At 43.4% G+C, this 18,291-nt stretch overlaps 1 protein-coding gene across 8 annotated transcripts in view; it reads left to right on the forward strand.

Moving 5' to 3' along the window:
- Nucleotides 1-18,291, forward strand: part of ARID1B (AT-rich interaction domain 1B) — a 411,248-nt gene that overhangs the window by 338,866 nt on the left and 54,091 nt on the right. For 5 of the 8 annotated variants that reach the window (XM_029223438.1, XM_029223435.1, XM_029223436.1 and 2 more), the window contains 2 exons: nt 12,272-12,599; nt 14,419-14,547. In XM_029223438.1, the coding sequence (XP_029079271.1) occupies nt 12,272-12,599; nt 14,419-14,547 (457 nt within the window). The remainder of the gene's footprint in view (nt 1-12,271; nt 12,600-14,418; nt 14,548-18,291) is intronic. The other 3 variants (XM_029223437.1, XM_029223439.1, XM_029223441.1) reach the window with 1 other exon arrangement.

Raw genomic sequence — 18,291 nt, forward strand, 5'->3', positions numbered from 1 at the left:
TTCTGTTCAGAATGTAACTGGAGAATCCTGGAAGTCAGGACCTTATTCTCAGAATTAGGGGTGGCTGGAGGCCTGGGATTTAACCACTACCACTCACTAGGGCTTCCTGTAATCTTCAAAACTGGTTTCTCTACTCTTAAATAATTCACTCTTGAAGTCTCGTCCTCTGCTGCTCTCAAATAAGGGGAAAGTGGAGCCTTGGACTATCTGATGAGTCTTTTGTGAACGGCTGTGAAAACACTTATGCTTTAGGAGTTAGGTAATAACACAAAAGGTAATTTCTATAGAATGGATTTATTTTCTGAAAAAAAAAAAAAACCTCAGTTTTTGGGAATCGTTGAATGTTAAGATTCTTTTTTTCTAATTTATTTGGCTGCATTGGGTCTTAGTTGCAGCACACAGGATCTGCGTTGTGGCACGCACGGGCTCTTCGTTGCACCGCGCAGGCTTCTCTCTAGTTGTGGCGTGTGGGCTCTAGAGCACGGGCTCAGTTGCAGCGTGCTGGCTTAGTTGCCCCGCGGCACGTGGGATCTTAGTTCCCCAACCTGGGATCGAACCCACCGCCCCTGCTTTAGGGAGGTGGATTCTTAACCAGAGGACCACCAGGGAAGTCCCAAGATTCTTGATTTAGGAAAACTGCACCTGTGAGGGTTCTCACCCAAACTTGTGTGCCCTTGGAAAGTTGCTTACTCTCTGGGATTTACTTTTCCTATAGAAAATGGGAAAATTAGACGGTGTTACCTTGGAAGTTGCTTCTACTTCTCATATTCTGAGTCTAAATTTTGCTTCAACTCCAGGGCCTTTTATGTTAACACGGCCCACTGGATCCACTGCGTAACATTTTGGTTATGTAGACAAGAAGGTTTTTGTTTGGGGTTTTTTTTTAAGGCATAAATGCTGAGTTTAGGTTGACATTAGAGATAATTGAAAATAAGGCCGATAATTTCCATACACAGCACTTTCTAACTTTGAAAAAAAGTGCCTGCACATCTGTGCTCTCGGCAATGTTCTCCTTCCAAGAGGCATCTCTAGCACATTCTAGCACATTCCACCTTGAGGCGTGTCCCCTCCTGGGTTCCTCGACTGGCTCCCAGTGCTGTGGGCTGCCAGTCAGTGTCCCAGTGCTCTGTGTGCAAATCAGAATTGTTTGTGTTCCTCCTTGCATTATCCTCTCCTCGGCAAACACTGAATGACAGGAAATTATGCTTGTGACCTGTATCACTCAGTTCAGTAAATGTTCTTACCTTTACATTTCTCTTGGTTGATCATTTTAAACAGAGACCCGAATGAAGTATTTTTTCTCTCTCTCTCTTAATTAACTACTCAAATTATTAGTAAAATATTCAGCTTACATCTTCGCGTTACACGTTTTGATGTCTGGAAAGAATGGCTTGTGCAGCGACCCACAGGGTCATCAGTCCACATCTTCTATGTCTGGTACTAACTAGATGGCTTTCTTCTGGGCTGGTTTTGTTTTTAAGAGATCTCAGGGGAAAAGAGTTTACAGTCTCTTTTTGCTATAACCTTTTTGCTGTCAGGAGCAGCTTCTTCAAAAGTATTAGTAACAACCAGCAACGTTTATTAAACACTACTGGGTCCTGGTCTCGGTGTTTTTCGTCTATTAACTCATTTAGTCCTCACAACATGCTGTGTTACAGGTACTGTTATTGCTCCACTTGACAGAGCAAGAGACTGAGGCGTGCACCACATACACACCTTTGCCCCGGGCACACGGTGGGACGCCAGGATTCAAATTCAGACATACTTTCCCATTTTTATTAATTAACAGGAAGCCCTTGACGTTATCCCATTTTGCAAAGGAGCCGGTTAAGTAATTTACGCACAGTCCCACAGCTGTTAAGGGCAGAGCCAGGGTTCACACGGAGGGAGACTTCAGAGGCCACTCACAGAGCCACTGGTGCATCGCTTCCCAGGCCTGAGATGTACTCCTTCCCTGCCGTTCCTTCAGTGAGCCGAGAGAGAAGGAGGCGAAAGGCAAACCACTGGCCTTCAAGGAGCAAAGGAACATTTGGGGAATGCAGGCGTGGAAATACCTCAGAAATACTAGAGATTAAGGAAAAACATAACTATTAAAAAGAAATTTTTAGAAGTGTATATGATACTGTAAAATCTGAATTATTAAACGTACTAACGGGGCTTCCCCCTTCGGCTACCGTTTCTCTGCGCCGCGTTTTCTCGACGCTGCTATTTTGAGCTCCTCCGCCGGGCTGGGTGACAAAGGCGCCGCCGCCGGCATTTTCTACCCGCGACTCGGCCACCCGGCCGGCCCTCTCGGCACCCACGGAATCCCCGAGGCCCCAAAGCACCTCCGGAAAGGATGCGCCGAAGAGCGGCGGCTTTCCTCGCCCCGAAGTGCGTTGGCTCCTCGACGGTCTCCCAACAGCTGCTAGGCCATCATCGAGGCTGCGATGCCCCCTCCCATACAAAAGGCGACCCTGAGCGCCGGTAACAGGAAACACCCAGTCAGTTTCGGACAGATATCAAAATACCCTAATGGGATGAAGCCAATCTAAATGTGTAAAAGTGTTTAATTGCAGTATACTTGATGAAATAGTACTTTCCTACCTTCAAGCAGGCACGTGTAAAGTAACTACCCTTACAAACAGTTTGCAGTAGAAAGGGCCATAGAGACTTGCTCTAATAAATAGAAAGCAATTATGTAATTGACATGTTAATTATTAATAAATGCCTTTGTATGGGAAAAAGGGAGCGGAAATCAATTTCATCTTCACAGCCTTTCTATTTCCTAAGGACAGACACTGTCTTGTTTGTGTGTTCTCTAGAACAGTGTCTGTCACAGACTGTCCACAAGTATTTTTGGCATGTTTGTCACTAATTGCAAAAAGTGAGGGTCTAGCCTTAGTTTTGCAAGGAATTAGGAGTATTACCTTGGGCAACTAACAGGGATTCTGAGCCTAGATTCCCCTCCACCTATCACTCCCTTGTATGTTAGTGTCTGGGCCACCCCTTACAGCTACACACGTTGTACACTGACTCAGCCTTGGTTTTATGCCTTAATTTGTATAGTGTGTCTTAGGAAGCAGGGAACTTCTAAGTAGGTGAGTCTGAAGAACGTTTTATTCCTAAATTACTTGGTCAAAGAGGCTTTTCAGAAGGGTTTAACGTGTTTTTCTCTAAAATAAATAAGATGCCATCGGAACTCTTCCTTCTCCTTCATTCATCAAAATGTTTCTCACAGATTCAGCAAAGGCAAACTTCAAACGATACCTAGTTGAAATGAATGCAGTTCCAAAATAGTGAATTGCACATTAATAATCTTACAGCTGTTCCAGTTCAGAGGAACAACATATAAATGTTACCAGTTGGCAGCCCACTGGCTACTTGAAGAGTGCCTTGCAGGCCCATGGCAACCTTGGTGTCACCATGACCCCAAGATTTCAGTCTCTGCTCTTACTCTCAAATTAAACTAGATTCAGCCTCTCTTCTACAGAAGTGAGATGTGTCTGCCACGTGGATTCATGTTTTCTCCCCGGACAGTGCTGCAAATTGGAGATCTTGTTCTTTGGCTTTTTCCAAAGGCTGGTTTCTGTGCAGATCACTCCCCCTTCGGTTTCACTCATTTTTTTTTTCTTAAAACAGTTTGTAATACACCTGATATGTTCACTGCTTCCTGTTACCTTTATTTTATGGTTAAATGGACATTGCTAGACAAAAGTATTAATTCCATATTCTATACGGCTTTGTTAAAAAATTCTAAATCTTTATCTTGCCCACAGTAGCAAAAACAGATTGTAGTAGATCATTTTACAGCAGAAGGTGGTTAATGCCATGTTCTTTTGATGCTCAAATTTAGCCTTCAAGTTAAAAGGTTTAAGCATGAATTTTTCTTAGCAGACTGATAATCATCGTGATTTTATCAAAACCTGGGAATTAGGGAAGAAGTAAGGAAAACAAAGTACCAATCAACTTTAAGAAAGAAAAAGAAAAAACGTAAAGCAACACTGATTTTGACTCGTGTGAAGCTAATTATTTTACGTTGCTTATTGAAATCAACAGCACACAGAGTGCCAGCATCCCCTCCCCTCACTGAATGACTAAGCACCCCGCGGGGCGTGGTCATCCGGTGGACTTGTACCACAGGCCTGGATCATGACAATTGTGGATGGCAGTGTAGAAACGCAGGATGTGGACGTGCAGCTTTACTTTACATCTTAGCAAGGTGCCTTTTCCTGAGGCTCACAGCTCTGCCATTTTTTTCAAATGTTTGTTTGAAAAGAAATGACCAGTTTTCAAATCTTTAAGAGTTGGTACCACGGGTCCTTTCAGAAGGCTTCCTGCACCTGCCGTCAGGTGAAGCAGATCAGAGCTCTCCCTCCAGGGGGCGCCGTTCCCAGGCAGTCTGTGGGTGTGCACAGGGCACAGCGGCTCTGAGCCTAGGGAGGACGCAGGTGCTCAGGCACCTGTGACGACAGTGACTGAGAATCCTTCGTTCCTTACCGTAGGGATTTTACTGTTTTATGCCAAATTTGGCTATTGAATTAAGATAATACAATTTTACATTTTTTAGGTGAGTACTTACTTTTTCTTATACTTTGAGAAATAAATTTAATATCTGTGCATCTTGAAAGTAAAATTAGGCATATGATGCAATATATAATAGAAAGAATTTCACTGATTGAAAAGTTATCTTACATTAATATTGGAACAGTTTCTTTCTATTCCTTGACAGATTCTAACCATTGTCAGTGTCCAACAATAGTTACTGTTAATATTTTTTTCCTCACAGCAATCACACGAGATAGAGAATCTCGTATCACGCCCTTTTTGCAGAAGGGGAAACTGAGCATTGTGTGTGAAATGTCTGCGTGTGTGTGGCCTTTCTGAAGGCCACACACACGCAGACATTTATGCCCCTGCTCCTTGAGGGCCTGTGCTCTCAAGACTCAGTGCTCTGAAGTTAGATAGTGGCATCGGACTTACCATATGTCCCCCCAAGCCTGTGTGTGACGTCAGCCTTGGCGGCGGTGGTTTCTCCAAAGATGCGCTTCTACACAGAGGCAGCCAGCACGCACACAGCTCCCTTCCCCGCGTGGCTCTCCTCTGTCACTGGCTCAGGGACCTGCCCTCTCCACTCTGTGTAAGTTCTCCCTGCTTTGTTCTCCTTCAGAGCGCTTGACACCACACAACATGCTCTAGATTTGTTTATTAGCCTGTCTCCTGCCACCAGAATGTAAGCTCTTTGGCTTTGCTCGTTGCTGAATCCCCATCTGTTAGCACAGAGCTGGCATATTAGAGGCTCTTAAGAACTGTTTCCTAAATGGATGAAGACAGAGTGTTCCAGAGACACTGGTATACCTTCTTGACCCTGCGTTGATGGTTGACGGGTATTGGGTTGACTACTCAATGCTTAAGAATTATCTTTGGGAGATGGCACTAAGGATCATGGTGGTCTGTTTTTTTTGGTTTGTTTGTTTGTTTGTTTGTTTTGCGGTATGTGGTCCTCTCACTGTTGTGGCCTATCCCGTTGCGGAGCACAGGCTCCGGACGCGCAAGCTCAGCGGCCGTGGCTCACGGGCCCAGCCGCTCCGCGGCATGTGGGATCTTCCCGGACCGGGGCACGAACCCGTGTCCCCTGCATCGACAGGCAGACTCCCAACCACTGTGCCACCAGGGAAGCCCATGGTTGTCTGTTTTTCATTTTCTATATTGTGCTTGCATCACTGTATAATTAAATTTTTAAAGGAGTTAAACTGTAACATATATGGGAAAAAACACCAAAAGTAACATATGTGGGAAGAAAACTACCAAAACTACCAAAAAAACTACCCAAACTACTGAAGTCATACTGTAAGGTAATAGGTCTTTTCTCCTCTTTTACAAGCTTTATGTAATATTATTTTTACATTTTGAAGACTTTTTAAAATGCATGTTGACCTAGGAAAAATATGGTGTCATATATCAGTTCAAAAGATAAATTATCGCTATTCCCACAAATAGTAGGATTTAACGCAACTTGGGGTAAGTTCACTTTCATTTTGAATCTGCATCTGTGGTCTTCTTTACTCAGTCTGTTTCTCTCCTAAAGCAGTGGCTGAAAGTACAGCATTGTGAGATCAGTCTGAGAGAAAGGTAGCGTGGGAAGAAGGTTTTTTAAATGTAACTTTTTTTTGCACAGCAAGGATCTTACATCCATGAAAAATACTCTCAAAATCATTTGTCATTAGAGGAATGAAAAGTAAAGCCAGAACAGTATCCGCTACACACCTACTGGAACGGCTCATATTTTTTAAAAATTGGCAACATCCAGGATGTACGGTAGAGCAATGAGAACTCTCATATGTGTTGTAGTGGAGTTTCTGACAAAGTTAAAAATGCACTTATCATACAACCTAGCGCTCTCATCCCTAGAGTTTACCAAGAGAGATGAAACATATATCCACTCAGAGACCTGTGTGCAAATGTCAACAGCTTTATTCGTGATTGCCGGACACTGGAAACAGCCCGAGCGTTCACAGAATAGAATACTGCTCAGCAACAAAAGAGAACAAACTACGGAGAATGTACAACATCACGGATGAATTTGGAGAGCATGGTGCTGAGTGGAAGGAGCCAGACACAGTACGCTGTGACTCTATTTATGTGACATCCTGGGGAAGGCAAAACTGTAGGAAGAGAAATCAGATCAGCGGTTGCCAGGGGTAGGGATGAGATTGACCACAAAATGGCAGCTTTTTGTCATGATAGAAATATCCCATGTCTCAACTGTGCTGGTGGTTATAGGGCATATATGATTGCTAATGCATATAAATTCTACCTCAATACACATGACAATATTATATAGTAGATGGCTATGTGAAGTGATGATTACTGGCCAAATTTAGCCCTAATTCACAAATATGTTTATCATAGTATATAGCTAATTATCCATTTATTTTTTTTCCCACTCAGGGTCAGCTGTCTATTCTATGATTTGTGCACCATTTTACCCTCCACAGCAAAGGGGAATAATACAGGACTTTGCGTGTAGTAGTTGTTCATAAGTAATTGTTGTATGGTTGAAACTGAGAAGTAAAATAAACGGAAGCATTTAGTGATTCAATAAAAGCAGTAAGCTTGGAATATTAATTGTAACTAGCAAATTTGAAAATTTAGAGTCAGGTACAGAATTATTTGTGATCCTCTAAAATAATGATGGTGACTTGAATAGAGTCTAGCTCCGGCTTCCTCTGTCTGGTGCTTGAATACAACTCCTGGTGGGTTGAAATCTGAATTCATTTGGTGACCAATTTTCCAAAGCTGGTGTGCCAAGATGAACCCACTTGAAAACTGTGGGCTCTCGTACTTGGCTGCAAGACCCGTCCAGCTGAGGTGGGCTGGCCCAGCATCTGCAGGCTTCATTGTGCTTAATGCTGGAACCATCTGTTTTCTGTCAGAGCTAGTGCCAACAAATTACTAATCTATTAGAGAAACATGGAAATAAGATTGCGCTTCTCATTCCTGGCTTTTCCTCTCATATTTTGCTTGGCTTACGTATTTGGTTTTTGTTTATTTTGGGGAGAAAGATATGTTATCGAGTAGGCAAAGTGGGGGGGGGGGTGTGAATCATTTTTCACTCCTTCCACACATTTTCAAAAGATGATGGAGAAAACATCATATTCATGCTTATTGATAATAATAGTATTATTGTTGATGATCATGGTGATAGCTATCATTTTTTAGGTAGTTCTATGCTTGGCACTGAGCTAGTCACTTTCTACCTATTCCCCGTTATTATTGTTACTTTACCTGGCAAAACTGATGTTCCGAGAGGTTAAGTAACTCGTCCAAGGTCATGCCCCTATGAAGTGTCAGACCAGTATTCAAACCCAGTTTCTAGAGCCCACGCTTTATCCGTTGCTGCCTCTTAAGCCATTTAAAGCCTTTAGAAACCATTTTTATCCAGGCATGTGAGTTTAATGAGGAAAGTCTTGAAAGTTTCAAGGAGAAGAAAAGGGGACTTTGTATTTCTTCTACCAAATAGAGGCCTCTATAATTAGAACATATTCCCTTGACATGTGCTTTTGAGTGCCAGTTCGTGAAATCAGCCTAACTGATTGAGGAAAAATAAGATTGGGGGCCCAGCACTCAATGGGCCTTTCTAAGGACAAGTGCACGCGTGCGTGTATGGGTGTGCATGGTGGTTGTGCTCTGACGCATACTCCGCCCGATTACAGAATGCTTCCTGCTGTGCAACGAAGACCAGCTGCTGAATTGAGCAAAGCGATTGAAACCCAGCTCTTGTCTTCTTAGTACATAAAATGAATGAAAAAGCTAGAAGTCAAGTAGAGGATTACTGAACATCTCAGTTGTTTCTTTGTGTTCATTAAAATACAGCCCCTGACTGCCAGTTAAACCCAAGGTGCAGGAACCCAGAGTGACAGTATTTCTCTGTTCCAAGTATGAACGGCATTCTACTTCACCTCTAAGCAGAATTCCACAGAATCAGGGACCTTACTCTCATATGCACTGTGGGCATAGTCTGCAACAACCAGGTGAATGCTTATTTTGTAAGATAAGATGAAAGTGTCATTTCATTTCCTTCAAAAGCAAAAGGTACGTATGTTTTCACTGAATAAAGCTTCTTACCAAATGAGTCGCTTATCAGGTATTGAGGGGGGTGGAAACTAGCTGCAGAGCAATAGCAAGAATATGTGAATTGATATCATTTGTGTTCAAAGTGTAAATGAGTTTGTTTCTTTTTAATAAAAGCAAGAGCCAGAAAGGCACCGCTGGATCTCACTGATGTTATCAGATAATCTGGAAGTGAAGGGCTGTGAGGTCAGTGGGATGGGTGGTGGGGGGGGGAGCCTCCAACCTGCTGCAGAGAAGAGTTTCGAGGACTGTGCTCAGAGAAGGCGTGGGAAGAGGCAGGACACAGCATCCTGCCCATTGTTCTGCGTCCCTCCCAACCAGGATGAGCATAAGGGGCCCTTTCCGCGGAGACAGTGTGATGGGAAAACCGACGGGGACCTTCTGTGTGGTCCCGTGGGACGGGAAATTCAGAGCAACCTCAGAACTTTTTATAAAGAACTTTGATAAACAGTGAACGGTCACCTTTTACTTGAAAACAGTATCAGTTTGATTACATCTGCAAAGGCAGAGTATCTTCATGCAAAGGCAGTTTAAATTTGAGGTGCTGGCATAAAAGACTAACTCACAATGCAATTCGGAGGCACCTGAGGTGATGTATGTTGAACCTCTCCTGTCCCTTCCTTCCCTTCCCTTTTGTTTTCCTATCCATTCCACCTCCTCGGACGGCCAGTGCCTCGCTCGGTTGTTCCTCTCCAGCCTTTCTTTGGCTTCCAGGGATATTCAGGGGAAAGTAGCTGCTGGCTGTAACAAGTCATTTTCTGTGTTGCTGGAGCATTTTCTTAAGAAGCTTGTCCCAAGACCGGTCTGTGGCGGGGCTCAGCAGATTAGGGCCACTCTGGCCGGCCGTCATGTTTGTAACGCAGGGGCTCCCGTTTGTGTGTGTGTTGCTTCCAGCCACGTCAGGGCTGCAGTGGCAGTTTAGCTTTTGTTTGTTTGGTTGGTTTTTTTGCGGTATGTGGGCCTCTCACTGTTGTGGCCTCTCCGGTTGCGGAGCACAGGCTCCGGACACGCAGACTCAGCGGCCATGGCTCACGGGCCCAGCCGCTCTGTGGCATGTGGGATCTTCCCGGACCAGGGCACGAACCTGTGTGCCTTGCATCGGCGGGCGGACTCTCAACCACTGCGCCACCAGGGAAGCCCGGCAGTTTAGTTTTGACAGACACCATCTAGCCCACAAAACCTAAAGTATTTAGTCTCCAGCCCTTTACAGAAAGTGTGCCCAGCCCGTGGTCTGTGTGAACAGTGACCTTCACACCGTCTCCAGTGAGTAATACACTTGATAGACAGCCACGTAAGAGAGCTCACGTGAGGCACCTAACAGAGCAAATACCAGTCAGTGCTGAATAGTCTGGGCTTCTTGCAGATTTGTAGGTGGTCTGCACTTGAGAAAACCTGCTCTCACGACTGTGATGATAATGTGATGTAAGTGTGGTTTTCCTTAAGTATTTGAGAGGCCAGTCAGGGGTGTGGCTAGTGGACAGCCCGGGTGCAGACTGTGGCTCTGAGGCATTTTAGCCACGTGACCTTGGGACAGGCCACTCAACATCCCGCACCTCAGGCTTCTCCCTAAAGTGAGGGTGATAATGACCGGGACCTCTTAGGCTTGATGTAAGCGTTAAAGGAGGTAATGCAAAGAGCTCGAAACTGAGCTTAGCACACAGGAAATAGCAGTTGCTGGCTTTTATTGTTACTAATCCAACCCAGTTTCTGCTGGAAAACCTGGAGAAGCTCCTTCTCACCTTCAGAATAGGTCCCGGGCTTGGAAGCCTGGTATATGGGGGCCTCTTCCCTCTGTCCCCTTCTCGCGGCCCCATGAAGCTCAGCAGTGACTTGCTCTTGAGTTCACCGCTTCGCTGTCTGTGCCGTCGTCCACGACCTCTTCCATAGGCGCTCCCTCTGCCCTCTTCTGCCTTAATCACCATCCGACAGTAACCCCCTAGCATTTTTGCACTCAACGTTTGAGATACTTTACATGTTACGTCATTTAATCCTAACAGCAACTCTTCAAGTAGACAATATGGAAGAGGCTTATCTCTGTTTTACAGAGAAGAGAATGAAACAAAGAAAGGTTAAAACGACTTAGCTATAAGGTCACATGGTCAGTATATATAGGGAGTCTTCCCTCAGCCCCAGTTCTCCCAGATCCCAAAGCCTGCCCCACACGGACGCCTGGGTTGCGACCCAAGGTGGTTTTTCAAAACCTTTCACTCAACGCCCGACCATGGACAACCCCCCGTATTCCCACCCGACACAGACTTATTCTTCTTTCTCTTATGCTTTTCACAGTGCGTTATCTTTTTGTTTTTGTATTTTTTCTCATCTTACCCCTGCTACTCCACCTAACACACACACACACACACACACACACACACACACACACACACACACTTAGGTCGCGAGCTTCTCGAGTACAGGAATTGCATTGTATTTAACTTTACATTCCCTGTGCCTAGAACAGTTATGTTATATAGATGAGGAGATCCTTCCAGAAAGTAGTAAGGACAGGTGGAGAAACACTAATCCATATTCTACAGACACTTATCCTTTTGCATATATTTCATTTCAACAGTCACTTACTGGGAGGCAGCATATTTTATTGGTTTATTACATGGGTTCCATAATCATTTTGCTTGAGCTTGAATCCTAACCTACTAGCTGTTGACTTTCTTCATTTGTAAGTGGAGTCATGGTCGTATCTACATTTCATACAATTATTGGAGAAAAGAATGAAATCATTGATGCAAAGCACTTAGCCCAATGTCTACACATAGTATGGTTCAGCAATTATTATTATTGAAGTGGCATTATATATGCCTTCAATTTACTTGAATATAGTTTATGTGCACTCAATCAAAAGAAAAGGTGTGAAGGAGAGAGAAAACAAAACTACTGCACTAGTCCAGGCCATTCTACTCCGTGAGCATGTGCCCCATGTGAGCAGAGATGGGAGGTGAGACTCTGGACGCTTATCTCAGTCTGGGACCCTGCCTGCTTCCCATAGTGCCACCATCTCGCTGGGCTGAGTGCCATGCCAGTGCTTGAAACTTATTTCATGAGACGTGGCATCAAGTGCAAACCAGCCACTTTATCTGGTGCTCAAACAAAAGAAGTCTTCCAGACACCAGAGAAAAGCCAACTGTGCTGGATTAATGTCGCATTTCCACATGACACCTCCTGTGGGGTTTTGAAGGGTGATTTTGACCACATGTGCATGTTTTCTTACACCTTCTGAACGCTTTATCATAACTGTCCAGTGTGGTCGCGATGTAGTGGTGCAGTCTCAGATTGGTGTTCACCTGTGGACTGGGGGCTGAAATACTTATTTCAGTTAAATTTTGGTAAGAGTACGAGGTGCTGGATGAGCTAAAGCACCACGCAGCACTAGCATCCCGTGTCCATTCACAGATGGTTTCAGTGATCAGCCTGGGTCTCCCTCCATGTTACAGTGGTCCTGTGTGGCTCTTTGCCTTTGGAATGTGCAGAGAGCGCGTATTTTGACTGCCAACCTCATCAGCGCCAATAGGGGAAAGGGTTAATGAGGAAAATGACTAATGTTCTGTGTTGATGACACTGCTGGACACCAAGTGTTTCCAGTGAATGTTTTCACAAGTTCAAATATTAAGTAAAAGGCTTTAATTTGTGTTTGATTTTTGTTTAGGTAACTACTCCAGACCCCCAACATATAGTGGGGTGCCCAGTGCAAGCTACAGCGGCCCAGGGCCCGGCATGGGCATCAATGCCAACAGCCAGATGCATGGACAAGGGCCAAGCCAGCCGTGTGGTGCTATGCCCCTGGGACGAATGCCATCAGCTGGGATGCAGAACAGACCCTTTCCTGGAAATATGAGCAGCATGACCCCTAGTTCTCCTGGCATGTCTCAGCAGGGAGGGCCAGGAATGGGGCCACCAATGCCAACCGTGAACCGTAAGGCACAGGAGGCAGCTGCCGCAGTGATGCAGGCCGCTGCGAGCTCGGCACAAAGCAGGTATGCCGTCGGGCGGGCGGTCTGTGTGTGGATGTGTGCACACATGCGGAGCCCAGAGCTGCATCATCCCCGGCTCACACGGGGGTGGAGAGCAGCAGAGGGTCCCTTGGCTTGGCCATTCCTTTTGTGTTAAATATATTCTGTACCCTAAAGGTCAGAGAAGTAAACAATAGATCATGTTGTATGAGACATGGAAGAAGGAATCACTGGTGGGCAAGTCAGCTGTGGGAGGTTATTTGAAACAGCTGTGAATAGTCACTGCACCAAGCAACCTAGAGCCAGTGGCACGGCGAGTGTCTTTGTGGTTCCACTTAACACAGTGAGGTTTAGGCGGGAAAGTCTAGAGCCTAAAAACTGGCTAAAATCTAAAACATTCAAAAAGAACTTCTCCCTTTTTTTTTTTTTTTACCTCACCATAAAAGTCTTTATTAAAATAGAAACTTTGTATGTGTACATATGTGTATTGTGTGTGTTTGTCTAAATGTATATGTGTGAGATTTATTACGTCACGTTCTTATGTTGTATTTTATTTTTCTCTCTCTGTCCAAACCAAAAGGTGGTTAATAAAACAAGGATTATATTTCTGAAACTTTAAGTTGATAGAGCAAAGGCTCTAGCCTCAACTACTTACTTGTTTTTAATCCTGAATTTTAAAATTAATTCTTGAAGTAAATACTTGACCTGTATAAAAATAACTGAATTAAAAATTTAGGAGGCAAAGTGAATATGTTTTAAAAGACTCACATGTAAAAATGTTTGAATTATGTTTAACATATGTCAAGGTATGTTTTAAAACAAAGGACACTGACAGATATGTATGAACATACGGTATCTTCAGAAGAAAAGAGAGAAGATTCTGAGTTTGTCAAAGGGAAATAAGAGCTTTTGTGTGTGTGTGTGTGTGTGTGTGTGTGTGTTTAAATGTATCCCTTTGTTGCTTTTCCTCTGAAGTTGCTATTCGGGAATGTTAGGGACCCTTCCAGTCTCACTGTTTGCTCCACATAATAAAATGAAAGTCAGTCATATTGTCTCTCCCCCTCTCTCCCTCTCCCTCCGCCCCACCCCCCACCCTCTCCTCCGCGTTACAATTACTTAGGATCTTCTGAACCCCAGCGCTATACCTCTGAACTGAACCTATGCAGGCTGTAGAGAGAATGTTTTAATAAACCTGTCCGTGAGGACTGGTTTGGCTGGTCCAGTTGAAGTTTTAATTTAGGTTTAAATGAATTGTCCATTGTCACAACTCAAAAAGCACAAGTTATTTCCTTTTTAAGGAGAAAGTACTTGATTGCATTTGACATGAAGCCTTGGGTAGTGATCTGGGAAGAAGATAACTCTAGAGATTAAGGCATAATTGTTTGATTAAAAAGCCTTGCTGTGCTCCCTTTCTGAATCAGTTTATATATAATTTTATATAAGTTACTGTATAAGTATACATCCATGCATTTTCATTTTCTATTTCTAATCGGTAGACCATTCCAAAGCCTCACCTTCACATTCCACCCATCAGAGCTCTCCAGGAGTTTGAATGGAGACTGTTTATTTTTTGGCTTTTACCAAAGTCAAAGCTATGCTTCAGAACTGTAAAACTGAGATTGGATCTGAGAATCTTACTTCTCTCTCTCCTTTGCCCTGTCCCCCACCCTTTTTTTGAAGGATTGTTCTCCAGCTCCACTGCCAGGTAGCTGCATGGTACAGAGTATTTTATGCCACATTCTGTAACCTCCACACCTATGTGTGGAAATAACATAATGGACAGGGGGATTCCAACTTGTCTACAGAACAAATCCAAAGAAGTTGTTCTTCTGTTCTACTTTAGGCCACCATACATTAGGTCGCCTGCTTATCCCAGCCAGTCTGGGGCTGGCGGACGCCCCATGTTTTCTTCCCAGCACCCCAACTATGGCAACTCTCAGGCTCCCATGATGAACCAGCCTGACCAGTACGGGTAGGTAGCAACATGCCCTGACTTGCTGCGGGTCCTGGGCATTTTTTTAAACTGTTAATGAACATGCCATCTGGCTGCGAAAGGAACACCCAAAGTAAGAGAGTGAAAGACCTAATAGGAAATCCATCTCAGAGGGGGCTGTCTTTTGTTTATTTTTGTTTGTTTTGGGTTTTTTGTTTGTTTTGTTCCGTTTCGTTTTTCATTCTCACCAGCAGTACTGTGGTAGTTTGGTGGAGACCTGCATGCCGTCCCCCAGATCCTGTCTTTGCATGGCTTCGGCATGGCTTCTTTCCTTCGTGCCTGAGAGGAAAACAAAAACTTTTATCTACGTAAAAGTAATGAAGTCACCTACTCCGGCGTCATGTCGCCCACTGTTGTCGTTGTGTCGTCTAGGACTTGTGTAGCACTGTTATCATGACTGTGTTATTGTCATTCCTGCCACTACAGGGACCTGCTTCCACACTCGCCCTGAATTCAGAGTGCGGTGGCCCCATGGAGCCCCACTGCAGGAGGCAGGGCTTAGGTTCTTAATAGGACTTGCGAGGGGCCTCGCGCCATCATCACTGAGCAGACATCTGCACCAATGATTTCTATTATTTCCTTCTCCCAAGGAGGTTTAGAATATTAAAGTCACCAGGAGAATACAACCAAATAATGCAACACAGAATTTTTTTTTCTAAACACAGTGTTGCCATATTATTTTCAATTTCGACACAGGAATTACATACAGCAACAAAAAGTGTCTCTCTTCTTTCCTACTACAAAACTATAATATCAGGCTGTCACTGTCTTTAGGTTAGTAAATACTCTTAAAGTATATTATTATTTTTACCAGTATCGTTTAGCATATAGTAATAATAAGATTATCTCATGGAGACTGAAGAGTGTTAAGGGGTTAGCTTCAGCAGGAAGATACGACAATTTTGTAAAATAAAACCGGAAACAACCAACTAGTTTTGTTTAAAGACTAAACTTACAGGACTGTGTTTTCACTACTTGTTATGAATGCATGACACAGAGGGCTTTTTTAATAGCTTTATATTCAATATACATTTATTTAGGCAACAAGAGCACATGATAATTTTGCAATTGAGAGTTCTAAATCCTGTAAACATGGCCCTAAATGTGGACCAACAAATAAAGAATTCTGTAAACATAATCCTAAAAGTGAACTAAGCATAGAATGAGGTAAACATACTTATTTTGGAGAACTCGTCTTTCCTCTTTTTTCCTTTCTTGTGCTACTCTCAGGGCCACTTCATGAGTTAGTAGGAAGGTGGCAGTGGGGGGAGAAGGGCGTCAGCTGCTGATCCGTGGGGTCTGTCCTTTACCAACTCAGGGGTCCTATTTAGACCCACAAAGCCGGTTCGGCTGTGCCTTGCCAAGCCACATCAAGCAGCTGTGTAAAATGAATTTAAATGGCATGCATCAGAGTAAAATGTCTTTCACTGGGGCAGAAAATCAATGTTAGCTAACCAGCACGGGAAGATCAAATCTGCATTTCAGCCAGCAGCATCCAGAGAGCTTCCTTAGAATACAACACCTCCTCCTTAATTAAAACTAAGAAAAAGGAAGATGTTGGAGGGATTCTTTGTAAGTCATATGAAGCACAGTTGGCAAAGGCTCATCTTTGCAGCCCCATCTGTGTTAGCTCTGAATTTTGCCGTTTGCGTTTACACTATTCTTTCTAAAAAAGAAAGAAAAGGTTTTATTTCTATTTTAAATCTTCCTTCCTTTGCACTTTGCAATATACATAACCTGTTGTGCCCCCTTTTTTTTTTTTTAAAGTAGAAGCTTGAATGTGAGAAGACATGTATAGTACATGTTTCAGTGCTATGGGTTAGGAAATTTGATTTTCAACATGTTTTTGCTTTATACTTAACAGCTCATTGCAGCAGGCTTGTGTTTTTGCTTTTGTTCTTGTTTTCTTTCCCCATTGATAGCTCTGTCAGGGTAAAGTTAGGCTGGCAACTTGAAAAGCCAGTCCACTAAATGGCAGACTGTCAGGAAGAAGTGGCCCAAGCCTTTCAGAAACACAATATTCACAGAGTTGGTTATAATGACTTCTTTCTCAAGTCAGAATCCCAAAGGGCCTAGAGCCTAAGAAAGAATCTGAAAAAGACAAATTAGTGATGAAGGGAGGGAGCGAGAGAGAGAGTGTGTGTGTGTGTGTGTGTGTGTGTGTGTGTGTGTGTGTGTGTGTGCGCGCGCGCACGTGCGCACGCGCGCGCAATTAGAGACAGAAAGCTAACTGCAGAAATGAAGGATTATGGCAATTATGCTTCAGGCTTTTTCAGCTAGTTGGATGTAAAATAATATAGAGGAAAAAACACACAGATTAAACTTGTTAGAAGCTGTTTTACTAATTCCTTTTTTAAGAGTGACATTGTGAGAGTAAAGCTGCTGCAGTGAATAAGTTAAGGATCATATGGATGAATTGTTTTTTCTTTGTCACCTTTTGAGTAAAGGACTCCCTCGTTTTGATTTTCAGACAATTTACAATAGAATGTGATGAATCGTACTGTTCCGGTACTAGATTAGCTGAGTAATACTGTACGATAATTTGAAGTTAGCAATTTATATGTAATATCTGTCCAGGACCTCCCCCCATACACATTTGATATACTTTTTTACTCAGAAGATACCTTTCTGTGTTCAGTTTTAAAGCATTTCTAGATGATGTTCTATTCTTTTGAAGTAACGAGAAACAGACAGTGGGAAATACTAGTTGTCTTACTAAAAGCCTAGTCGGGGCTGGCGGATGACGTTCATCGTCAGTCCAATTCTGCAGCGTCATGTCGGAGGGACTCTGAGACATTGTCCAGGTACAGACGAGCCAAGCTTGGCCAGAAGTTTAGGAAAGACTTTGGCCTACTGCTTCTAAAGAAGCATTTCCATGAATCCCAGGCTATAACATAATCCTTCATATTTTTTGAATGATTGACCTCTATGCTTAACACACACACACGTAAAATAAATTTCCCTCGGTCATTTAGTGTGTTTTGCATTCATTCTTTCATTCTAGGTGGCACCCACCTGGTACCGTCCGACAGTTGACATCTCTGCCCAATATAGCTGATCTGTGGATTTGGATATTTCAGCGTTATCCAGAGTTTTTTTTTTTCTTGGAAATGAGCTCCCAGGGTGATGCATGACTTCAGTGAACTTACAGAAGGCCTGGCAAGCCCTAGACCTTTAAGCCATGGTAGATTTTGATTCCTTGAAGTCAGCCATCTCCAGCACCTCCTATATCTCAACTTTAATCAAGTCTTCGGTGACTTGAGATGGTTTGTGTCAAAGTCCTGGCACAGATCTTTAGGATAATATTTTCACCAGGATAGGTTCCAAGAGGATATAGAATTTCAGTTGTACAATAACAGAATTTTAGAGCTGGAAAGATTTTAGATGGCATCCAGTCTGTACCCCTCAATTCTATGATGAAGGAAACCAAGATCTACAAAGTTACCTGCCATGGGTTACTTAGTTAGTTACAGGCGGGGCAAAGTCGACCCCAGGGCCCTGTCTCCTAGGCCTGTGGCTCTTCCTTCTACTTAGTGCTGTCTCTGTAGATTTTCTTTTTTAAAAAATCTCTTAATTTTACTTCTCCCTCATGTCTAAAGGCAAATCTATTGATACTAGTAGAAAGCAAACATTAATCAGTGTCTTATTGGAGATCCTATCTCTTGCATCGAAGTCTGAATTGTTTTTCTTTAGCTCAGCCTTTGTTGTATCTGAAAGGAAGGG

This window comes from Monodon monoceros, unplaced genomic scaffold (genome assembly GCF_005190385.1).
Source record: "Monodon monoceros isolate NGI ecotype Baffin Bay Population unplaced genomic scaffold, NGI_Narwhal_1 Super_Scaffold_15, whole genome shotgun sequence".
Taxonomy (NCBI): Eukaryota; Metazoa; Chordata; class Mammalia; order Artiodactyla; family Monodontidae; genus Monodon; species Monodon monoceros.